The 12,432-nt window shown below is 32.3% G+C and overlaps 1 protein-coding gene across 1 annotated transcript; it reads right to left on the bottom strand.

The window, feature by feature from the left end:
• Window positions 1-10,185: 10,185 nt before the first annotated feature.
• LOC107450510 (uncharacterized) lies at window positions 10,186-11,799 on the bottom strand. Its single transcript, XM_016066323.2, has one exon. The coding sequence runs from the start codon at window positions 11,797-11,799 to the stop codon at window positions 10,186-10,188; it is 1,614 nt and encodes a 537-aa protein (XP_015921809.2).
• Between the last annotated feature and the right edge of the window lie 633 nt (window positions 11,800-12,432).

The following is a 12,432-nucleotide window of genomic DNA, read 5'->3' as shown; positions in this document are numbered from 1 at the left end:
AAGTGATTATTAGCATTAACTTTAAAAAATTCTCTCTCTGCGGGCATTTAACATTTCCATTCTCGAACATTTTTCGAAAATATCGAAGGAGGAAAAAAAAATAATAAATAAATAAATAATAAAGAAGTGTAAAAAAAAACACATTTTTCATGAAAATTTTAAAGATTAAAATTTACTTTCCCGCAAAATTCCGATTTTTTATATCTTTCTAATGCACACATTTTAAAATTAAAAATGAGTAAAATTAAGACACTTTCTACGAATAATTAAAGATTTCGATTCAGAACAATTTTACAGAAAATCGATTGAAAAGATACATGTTTCATTAAAAATTTGAAGATTTATACTATTCCAAACAATTCCGAATAGTATTCCTTTTTTCCAAAAATCAGGACAAATTTTTTTAAAGAAAAAAGAAATTTCCCTCTTATTTAAAATTAGTTTTAAAAAAACTGACAAACAATTTTAATAGAATTCCAAAAATTTAAAATACATATTTTCAATAAAATAAAGAAAAAAGGTTTCTATTTTCCAGATAGAATTTCAAAAATATGTTTCATTTTCGAATTGATAAAATTCAAAATTTTTCTTCAGAATTTTTAACGAAGCTAAAAGTTTTGATAGAATTCAATTTTCAAAAGAGATTTTCACAAAATGTCTAAAAAGGAAAATAAGATATTTCTGTGAAATATCACGATTCTAAGATTTTAGGCTAAAAGGCAGTTGTTTAATTGTGTATGTTATTGAATATGTCGGGCTCAAAAACTGCTTTGGAAACATCTAGAATACTATCCAAAATTAGAATCGTACTTACTTCAAATATGTAATACGATGCTAATATATTTCGAAAACAAACATTTATAATCATTTTGAATAGAACAAAATCTCATTCCTGTTAAAATTATATCCCCCTAATATTCTATCTCGTTTTTGCTGAAATATTTTAGACATAATTTGAATTTCATTTCGTGTATTATTGGCGTTGCAAACACTTTGTTTACGCTCAATTTAAAAAAAAAAAAAAAAAAAAAANAAAAAAAAAAAAAAAAAAAAAAAAAAAAAAAAAAAAAAAAGATTTATTGAAATATTTTTTGTTCTGATGTGGTGAGTTTAATAACTTTAAAAAAATATTCATGTTTGAATAGGGTTTGCTTCTTCAAATAATTTAATAATGGAACTTATGTTTTATTTATCCTATTCCAAACCACCAGATATATATCCGACCGTCAAAAACCAAATAAAAGGATTTATTGCCGTAATTTGGCTTTTATTATAAGAGTCTTAATTTACCACCGTTAAAGTATTTGAAATATAGTAATAGAGGACAATTATAATCGCAGTAATCAATAATGAGAGGCCCTATCTTAGATTAAATGTCTCAGATCTGGATCTCGGATAATCGCCATATCCTCGCTTATTTTTCAATAGAAAATCGAAATATGCAAGATTAGAAAATATACGATCTTATTAGGAAATGTACTAGCAATAGTTAATATCTCCTATAAAAAGATAGTTTTCATCTTTAATAAAATATGAATTTTTTCTACACCATATTAAAATGAAATTATTCCCACTATGCTGATGAAATTATCTACCACTAACATTATTCCTTATTTTTTCAACATCAGAAGGGAATGATCGTATTCTCGGTGCTGGTTCATTAAGCTTTAATTTCTTATACAAAAAGTGTTCTTGTTAAAGTTCTTCAGATTTTTTCAATTAATTATAAAAATAAAGCTTTTATAGGAGTGCTAAAACGTTAAGACGTTATTAAAATATGAATTTAATTTCTTCATAGTGCAACATATATATTAGGGGGACCGGAAAGTAATGTCGTGTCGGTGCATTAGATATTTGTTATCAGGCTTTTATTTTTAATCAATAATGTATTCACCCTAGTTAGCAACAACCTTTCATTGCAGGATTGAAAAGGAATCGATATGGATCGTAGGAAATGAATTGATTTTTCAGACTAACGAATATTTAATGCGTTGAAACGACGTTATTTTCTGGTCCCCCTAATAAAATATAAGAAAAAGTTTAAGAGTACGAGAGTTAATATGAAAAATCTTAAAGGTGACAAAATGTGAGAGCAAATGTACTTCATTCATTACACAATATGCTTAAATTTCAACTTATAGTTTCCATGAAAACCAACGAACTTCAGTTTTTAGTTTTCATAATACCAGGATAATAGGAACAAAGGAATTTAACAAGCACAACTTATTAAAAGATGACTTGAAAGAAATTTTAAATTTCCAGAAAATGTCTTGTTTGATTTGAAATAATTCATAATTAGAAATGGAATCGCCAATTATTTATTTTGGGAACAAGTTAGAGAAACTAGATGTCAAATAGAAATACTACCTCCATTACACTTAATTACTAATCTGTGATAAGGACATCTTAATCAGTAGTTCAAAAGTGTTTAGTTTTTAGACTTCCCTAGGGTATTTATAAAAGGGAAAAATCACAAATTTAATATGCAAAAAAATACCTCAGTTTTAGAAATGGTGTGGTTTCAAAGAATATATTAACTCTTCTGTAGTATTGGGAACTACTGACAGGAATACTACATCAATTACGAAATATAAACTTGATTTAGAAATTAATTTTAAGATGAAACTTTATTGCTGAACATCAATTACCCACAGAGCAGTTTGAGGGCTTAATTAGAAATATTTTAACTTCCCTGGAGCATTATATAATTACAATAAGCTTTCAGAAATATTCGAGCTCAGTTATATTTCAAATAGTGAGATTTGTATGAACAAATTTAATCCTTTGATGCGTTTGGAGTGTTATTAATGCACATCGCACAAAAAAAAGGGAGACACGATTAATCTATTAGAGCCACATTTTCTAGGTGGGGGTTATCTCAATATTTCATAATTAAAAAATCAGATTATGAAATAAAGGTACATTTGTTTCTTTAGAATAAGTACGTTTTTGTCTTTGATTTTGAAACTTAAAATATTGTCTACACAAGTTAAGCAGGCCTGTCAACAACTACTGTATTTTCTAAAATATCGAATGTTTTAGCCTTTGAATCTAATTTTATTTTTTGCATACTTTGCCATATCTTCAGAACTATTTAAATAAAGTATATTACAATATAAATATGCGTTGTGGAATTGTTTATAATATTTTTATTATTCAATTTATTATAAATCCATAAGATTTTAAATAGTAAATAATTTTTTATTTAGCTTTTAAACTGCAACATTTTAAACATCAAAGTTGAGCAATATTGACTAAATCATTTCGAATTCATAAAATTTCGAAGAAATTGAAATTTTAAATAATAATTGTGGAAGAGATTTATGATGAATTTCATTGAAATTTTAGATTCTTTCATTAAAATAACGTAGCTTCAAATGGTATAAGAATTCGTATAGCGTACACAATCCTAAATTTTAAGCACAATTTTATTGAATTAAAAACAACATAATAATCAAAAAATAGTTTTCCATGTAGATTTATCTTTGGAAATTCTAATTTTATAAAAGTGTGTTAAAAGTTTTGATTTTCTTAAATACTTTCAGAGATGGCAAAATGTGGAAATAGTGATTATTAGCATTAACGCGGCCAAACTTTACCAATCATCCAAACTCTGACCACCCTCCTGACTAAACCAAGTGATTATCTGCATTAACGCGGCCAAGCTTTACCAATCATCCAAACTCTGACCACCCTCCTAAATAAACCAAGTGATTATCTGCATTAACGCGGCCAAACTTTACCAATCATCCAAACTTTAACCACCCTCCTGACTTAACCAAGTGATTATTAGCATTAACGTGGCCAAACTTTACCGATCATCCAAACTCTGACCACCCTCCTGACTAAACCAAGTGATTATTAGCATTAGCGCGGCCAAACTTTACCAATCATCCGAACTTTAACCACCCTCCTGACTTAACCAAGTGATTATTAGCATTAACGCGTCCAGACTTTACCAATCATCCAAACTCTGACCACCCTCCTGACTAAACCAAGTGATTATCTGCATTAACGCGGCCAAACTTTACCAATCATCCAAACTTTGACCACCCTCCTGACTAAACCAAGTGATTATTAGCATTAGCGCGGCCAAACTTTACCAAGCATCCGAACTTTAACCACCCTCCTGACTTAACCAAGTGATTATTAGCATTAACGCGGCCAAACTTTACCAATCATCCAAACTCTGACCACCCTCCTGACTAAACCAAGTGATTATTAGCATTAGCGCGGCCAAACTTTACTAATCATCCGAACTTTAACCACCCTCCTGACTTAACCAAGTGATTATTAGCATTAACGTGGCCAAACTTTACCAATCATCCAAACTTTGACCACCCTCCTGACTAAACCAAGTGATTATTAGCATTAACGCGGCCAGACTTTACCAATCATCCAAACGTTGACCATCCTCCTGACTAAACCAAGTGATTATTAGCATTAATGCGGCCAAACTTTACCAATCATCCAAACTTTGACCACCCTCCTGACTAAACCAAGTGATTATCAGCATTAACGCGGCCAAACTTTACCAATCATCCAGACTTTGACCACCCTCCTGACTAAACCAAGTGATTATTAGCATTAACGTGGCCAAACTTTACCCATCATCCAGACTTTGACCACCCTCCTGACTAAACCAATTGATTATTAGCATTAATGCGGCCAAACTTTACCAATCATCCAAACTTTGACCACCCTCCTGACTAAACCAAGTGATTATTAGCATTAATGCTGCCAAACTTTACCAATCATCCAGACTTTGATCACCCTCCTGACTAAACCAAGTGATTATTAGCATTAACGTGGCCAAACTTTACCAATCATCCAAACTTTGACCACCCTCCTGACTAAACCAAGTGATTATTAGCAGTAATGCGGCCAAACTTTATCAACCATCCAAACTTTGACAACCCTCCTGACTAAACCAAGTGCCCACTCCTATCATTTGGGAATCAGAAACCTGAAGAAATATGTTTCTTCATCAAAAATAGGTTTTTGTGCCTGATTTATTAACTTAAAATATTATCTGAACAAATTAAGATTAAAATAAAAATTAATCTCAACAACAATCTTTAAGAATGTTATTTAGACCGTGAATATCCGGTCATCAGATCCAAAAGTTGTTCAACTCATAATTTTACGCATTGCGCACGCCTTATTTTAACTATGCATTATATTAATTATTTTAAATTATGTTTATTACATTGTCTGTCGGTTACAATAACTTTTAAAGTTTTTTTCAATTTTTGTTGTTGGTTTTGTAGTTTATTTACGTCGCACTAGAGCTGCACGATGGGCTATTGGTGACGGTCTGGGAAACATCCCTGAGGATAATCCGAAGGAATGCCATCAAAATTTTGATCCTCTGCAGAGGGGGTGGCACCCCCGTTTTGGTAGCCCTGCGAGTGAAGTCGAGCACTTTACTGTAGAACAGTTTAACGAGGACCCATACCGCACACCCTCGGTCTCTTCTTAGACTGTCAGTCTTAACGATCAGTCCACGGCGGGGCACAGTTTTTACAAAAGAAAACAAAGCGTAACGTCAAGATGAACACTTAAAACAGCGATTTTTTTAACATAGAGAGAAAAAAATCACTCAATTATCACTGTACTGGTATATAAGAAAAAAAATCACTGCTTATTGCTGTAAACCTAAACAATAATTTAAGGTCGAGATCAAAATTATTATGATTTACTTTTCACACTGTGTAATTAAAACAAACAAATTTAATCATTTTACTTTTGAAACAAATCAACCGTCGAGTAGCCTTTGATTCTCTTAAAAATGTTTGCTTTTATATCTAAATATAATATTTACAAGATCTTAGATGATCAGTATTACTTAATATCAAATTAAGTGACATTTTCTCACAAAGCGTATAAAATACGTACTACATTACCTTTTTGACATTAATACTTCTGTTTATGCAAAATAAAGATAAAAGATATATTTCCTAAATGATCTCGAGCACTTACGAAACTGAAGTAGACATTCTCTGAATCAGTCAAAACATGTTTTGATGTTTTAAAAATGTTGAAGTTATTTTTATCATTCTTTTGAAGTAACTATTTTGCAATAAGTACTTCAATAGTAATGATTTAGAATAGAGAGTGGATGGGAGATCAACAAGTTTATTAATTCTTATAAGCTTTTAAAATAATGACTTTGATCATTTATGCATTTAACTATCGAAGTGATTACGCATATTGCATTTGAAGTGTTCACGGCTCATTAATTTCAGTTTACAGATTTTATTTTTGGTATACTCGCAACAGTAATTGAAAATATACAATTCTCATTAACTGATTCAAGTCAGAATTACGAAACGGTTCAGCAGAATCCATTATTATTTATTAAGAGATGAGAAAACTGATATTATTTATGTATCGGCCCAGGAAAAATTCGCGTTTCAACTGAAATTATTTGGATTACTGATTCTTTTTTACTTTTTACATTCATTAAATGGATACAGTCGGACTTCTATTTAACGATTTTCCATTCTGCGAATTTCTCTATTTTGAGATTTTTTTTTTCAAGGAACCCAGAACGTTTTGGATATTTCGTCGTAAAATAACTTCCAAATAGCAAAGTAAATTTTCTATTGAACAAACTCTTCATTGAGATCCACTTTCCCCTTTTCCCAAAATATTTCAGAACATTTCAAACGTATTTTATGGGGTAAATGACCTTGAAATGATTTTCGAAGCCGCTTAATTTTTAGCGAAAGTAGTAAAGTCCTATTTTGTTTGCATTTCAAACGAAAAATTCGGACAAAATTAGCGGATTCTATCAGTAGCAATTAAATTTAAGAACGTATGAGGTAATGTTTGTTTAAAATTACTTTTGTAATAATTGAAGCTATAATTTTACACAGAAATGTAGCTCTTTTGTAAGAAAAAGTGATAAAAACTAAATGTTTTGATAAGTAGCCTTCATTCACTTTACTTCACTTCTAACTAACTATTAGTTTTCACCCAGAAAAATGTCGAAACAATCAAGACAGCACAAGTTCTTAGAAGATATAATGTTAATTATAAAATTAATTATAATTCTTATATATTCTTATAATTAAAAGAATTATCGAAATAATAATAATTAGAAGAAATATGTTTGCGGAAAATGTACAATGGAAACACCCTGTATATGTAAAAATTGTGTTGAGCAATGAATTAAAAATTCTTATTCTTTGTGTTTGTAATACATAAAAATTGACAATATACAATTTTGTTTAATTATAATAAAGTTTTTTTAGTTTATTTCCTTCCTAACATCCATATTTCATACATTCAATCAAGAAACAAAATGCGGTCATTTGACCGGCTATGGTGGAAATAGGTACAGATTAAATGTTGGTATGTTTAGTGTTCTTTCGAAAGTGAAGATATTAGTAAAATATTTTCAAATTCTAAATAGATTCAAGTTTCTGACACATGATTGCTAAGTAGCATTATTTACTTGAGGTGAATTTTTACCTAATCAATGGAAAGTGTATCCTTGTCAGCGAATAAAGCCTTTTAAGTAAAACTTGCTAATCAGCAATGATTCGAATCCCGAAGTTAGCTGGAATATCCTTGCTGAAACTACCTGGTATCTTAAATGTGATCGTGCTAACCATGGAAGTATTTTTAAATGTCACTTAAATTAATACCTTTGTACACACTTAAATCGTGGCAAAATCTTTACAGCTTATTTTACACTTTCTTATATATTTTCAATATTCTCATGCAATTTCAATTCTTCATATTATTTACATAGAAATTATATTATATTATTTACATGTAATTATTATATTATATTATTTACATGTAAATAGAAAATATTTCTTAATTTTTGCACACTGTGCAAATAAAAATGAAACTTTTAAACTATTTTCTATGCATTTTTTTAATTTTGTTTTAATTTTATTTTTTGAAAATAATGAATTTGAAAATCTTACTTTTAAACATATTTTTTTCTCAAATAGGCAAACAAACAAAAAAGTAAAAGATGAATTAATAAATAAACATGCATTTCAAATTATGTAAATTGACTATAAATCCCTTTCCATTTAAAGACAAATTTGGAAAAGTGAGAAATGGGAATTATAATTACGTAAATTATACTTCAGGGAAATTTCAGTCTTTATCATTGACAAAATGAATTTTTAAACAGCAATTTAGATTTCAGTTCCGGAAAAAGAGCCATTTAGTTAATTAAATAAATTAGTTTCAGTGATAAAAAACCGGAAAATTCTTTAAAACCAAGATAATTAGTAAGTTAATATGCAATTCATTAGAAACTGATTTAGAATGTTTGTTTGAAAGGCGTTCATCATTAAAAGTAATCATCAAATAACAAAATTCAGATTTTTTTTTTTTCAAATCATTTCAAGATCATAACTGCCATTTAGTTTTCCTTTTCTTTTGGAATAACGCGTCGTTGTGGAACCCGTAACTAAGACCAATTTTAAATATAGCAAACAAAAAAAGAAAGAAAAAAAACGTAGAAAGAAGAGCGACGAATCATTGACCTGATGTTTTAGTTTGGTTATTGATTTTTGAATAGATTTAGGTATAACTGCCCTAAAGAGCTGTTGTTAGTGGAATTAATCCTTAGTTGAGTTCAATTCTGATCGTGTGGACAATTCTGGATCATGTGGCCATAACATTTTGGCAATTTAGTAGGGGGTAGTAGTATTCTGGGTAAGGTAGTAGTTATAGACAATGTCAACCTTCATCTATCAAAAGGTATCCCAAGATTAAATCGAGTTAGCATGTCTTATATACTAGTGAATTGCTGTTTAGTAATCGTAGTGGTAGTTACGCCGCAATACTCCCCCACCACAAATTTATCAGGGACAGAATTCGATGAACGGATAACACTAGTTGCCGTATTTGTGAAAGACCGGGAGAGTTGTGTTAAGTTCACCGGATTTGAGCACTTGAAGTGAGAGCTGTATTAAGTTCACGGTTGTGTGTGTGATTTCTTCTGTGTTGCTATTAGTAGTTGAGTGTGAGAAAGATCTTCCTCACCATGCTGACTACCCACTAATCTGTGTATTATAATTGTGCGAAGCATTAATAAAAATAATTTATAAGTGAACAAAGTTTATAAATTTGTATAATTTTTTGAAAAAAAATCTTTTAACATGAATAACTCAAAAACAAAATCATGCAACTAGATATAATTGCGTATTACATTTTAGCCAAATTCACAACAATTTTTTTTTCTAAAACAATTTGAAACAATTTAATTTATCTATTAACAATCTCTTACAATTAAAGTTATATTTATTGAACTGAATTGAACGGGCATTGAATTCGATTTTAAAAAAATGCCAGCATGATCAGATTATGTAAACTTCAAAAACGTATTATTGACATAATTTAGTTTCTTACCAGTATTTTTATGAATTCATATACATTTACATAATTTGTGAAAAATAACAATCTTTTAAAAGGTATAACTCATAAACAAAATCATGTGACTAGATATAATTGCCTCATTACTTCTTAGAAAAATTCAAATTTTAGAATTCGCTTTTATTTTTTCCAAAACAATTTGAAAAAATTTAATTTATCTATTAACAATCTTTTACAATTGAAGTTATCTCTATTGAACTGAATTGAACTGTCATCCAATTCGATTTTAAAAAAATACCAGCATGATCAGATTATGAGATTTAGAACCAGAACTTCTAAAACGTATTACTGACATAATTTGATTCCATTAGTTTTTACCTGCACTTTTCTTTACTTGGTGTTTCAGCACAAGTCGTTTAACTTCTGATTTCATTCTTAGTTAAATCAGCAATCCAGTGCGTTCAATACAAGGAAGTCCCTTGATCACTATGCTGAATCAGAAACTATACTTTATTGAGTATTGAGTATAGTAAAGTGCGGCGAGCTCTCTGCTTATCGCTTATAGAATAGGTAAGGCTTAATTTAGCAGCTTAATTTCAATAGGTAAGGTTTAAGGTTGGGACTGAGTAGGTAGCACAAGGTTGGAGCAAACTGCTAGAATCGGTTAGTGGCTTGGAAGAATTTTAAGAGGGATTGGATTTTGGTCTGAGAGTTGAGAGACAAGGTAACCAGACCAGTGAAAGCTGGGCTCTGCATGGATAAGGATTGATAGAGGTCTTTACGAGCATTTTGATAAAAGGAGCACTCCAGGAGATAGTGTTCGTTGGTGTCTATACGTCAGCAGTTGGGGTACTTAGGACTTTCTACTAACTTACACTTATGTAGAATCGCGTTAGTTGGAAGCGTTTTCGTCCGGAGTCTGGCTATAAACACATCTAATTTTCGGGACTTGATAAGTGGGCTGTAATCTTGAGGTTCGTCGAGGTGCGGAAAGAATTGGAAGTATTTGCACTCTTTCCATTCTCTGTGTTCTTTATTGAGCTCTTCTTTCAAAAACACTTTACTAAGATCTTGGGTTGATAAAAGGTGCGAAATAAAATCTTGATTCAGGGCCTGTTTAGCGATTTGGTAAGCTTGTTCGTTTTCTATAATATCAGTATGGGATGGGACCCAGATAAATGAGAGAGAATTCACAATTTGGCTAGATTTGGCTATTTGGTCTAGGAGCAGTAGTGGGATTCTTGGAGATTTTCTAGTGCCTTTGGAGAGGAACTGAAGTATTGAGTGGCTGTCTGTTAGCAAGGTATAAAGTTCGTAGCTGGTAACACAATGTTTAAGGGCGAGGAAGATCGCTAATCCTTCTGCGGTAAAGACTGATGTTTGTGACGGAATTCGGCCAGAGACCGTATAACCTTTAGAGGAATATATACCCACGCTGGTTTTGTCCAATTGTTTTGATCCGTCTGCTGCCAGAACAATGCTGTTGGTAAGGTTTTGATAGCGAAACTCTTCAAATAAGGCTCTTATCTGAGGTGGGGCTAGATTCTTGGTTTGGAATGCAAAGTTGTCTAAATGAATGACGACGTTTGGGGGAATTGGAGTAGGGGTATGGTATTTAATGATGTTATTTTGAGAGAGGTTCTTGCTAATCATCCATTTATGCATGTATGGTATAAGCGGGGCCAATTTACCTAGTGGAAGGTTGGATAGTGGGAGATGAAGGTGATGGAAGACTGAAGAATATGACTGTAGGGAGGTGTGGCGGAAGTAGAATTTAGCTGCTATCCATTTGTGACGTGAAGCTAATTTACTCACTCCCGCATCTTTGAGAATTAGTGGAATGGGTGTCCATCGAGGTAGTCCTGTTGCTACCCTAAGCGCAGCGTTGTATAGGATTTCTAGGGTTCGTAAACCTGTTACACTTGAGGAGGTAAAGATGTGACTACCGAAGTCTAAAACTCTTCTGATGCATGAGTTTGCGATTTGAAGAAGATGTTCTGACTGGGCTCTCCAGCGGGTGGTGGCAATACAGTGAAGAGCGGAGAGTTTCTTTAAATTTTTTTGCTTTAATAGTCTGAAGTGGTGGTGGAAGCTCAGGTTACTGGAGAAGTGAAGCCCGAGAATTCGGAGATTTTGAGCCCACGGAATGGGTTTATTAAAGATGTTGAGACTGAAGTTATCACCTGAGCGTCTTCTAGAAAAATTGATGACGGTGCTTTTTTCCGGAACGATTTCGAGACTCCAGTCCTTGTACCATTCCTGAATAAGGTGGAGTGAAAATTGCATCTTATGTCTTACTTCGTAGGTGGTTTCAACGATTGCTATAAGGTGGATGTCGTCTCCAAAAATGAGGCAAGATATGTCACCTGGGAGGATGGGATGCAGGACTGACATGTAAATTATGAAGAGGAATGAGGAGAGCACAGATCCTTGCGGACCGCCTCTGTTCATCGGAAAGTTGGCGGAATGAGCTTTCCTCCATCGCACAGCTATTTTTCTTGGGTTGACAAAGTTGTGGATGAATTTGGCAACTCGACCAGTAATTCCGGACTTTAAGAGTTTGAGGATTAAATATTCCTGTTTTATACTGTCATACACAGCGTGAATGTCCAGGGAGCAGCATATTACATACTTTTTTTAGAACCGAGCTTGGAGCACTTCATGGTGAAGAATGGTGAGAACCGAGTCTACACCTTTGAATGGTAGGAATCCACAGTGATAGGGATGGAAAATTCGAGTTTTGAGTGAAAAATCGACGAGTCTGTTTAAGAGCATGCGTTCGAGGGATTTGCTCAAGGTTGATGTAAGCGATATGGTTCTGTATCATGATACTAGATCAGGTGGTTTCCCTTTCTTATGGATAGGGATGATATGGGCTAACTTTCAGGATTCTGGGATCTGTCCTGAGACCCAGATACAGTTTATCTCGTCGAGTAGCTTCTGAGTAGCTGCTTCCGAAAGGGAGCGAGGAATTTTTAAAGGGATGCCGTCTGGTCCGGGAGACTTGCATTTTGAAGCTGTGAAGGCGTCGTTGAGTTCTTGTAAGGAGAATGGTTCGTTGTATTCTTGGTCAACTCCGCTGAA

Source organism: Parasteatoda tepidariorum, chromosome 7 (assembly GCF_043381705.1).
Source record: "Parasteatoda tepidariorum isolate YZ-2023 chromosome 7, CAS_Ptep_4.0, whole genome shotgun sequence".
NCBI classification, from domain to species: Eukaryota; Metazoa; Arthropoda; class Arachnida; order Araneae; family Theridiidae; genus Parasteatoda; species Parasteatoda tepidariorum.
The sequence above is the reverse complement of the archived record's forward strand: the minus strand, read 5'-3'. Positions and strand labels throughout refer to the sequence as shown.

What these genes read in the sequence shown, in the direction of transcription:
- LOC107450510 (XM_016066323.2), bottom strand. Translation starts at nt 11,799, where the DNA reads ATGAACAGAGGCGGTCCGCAAGGATCTGTGCTCTCCTCATTCCTCTTC.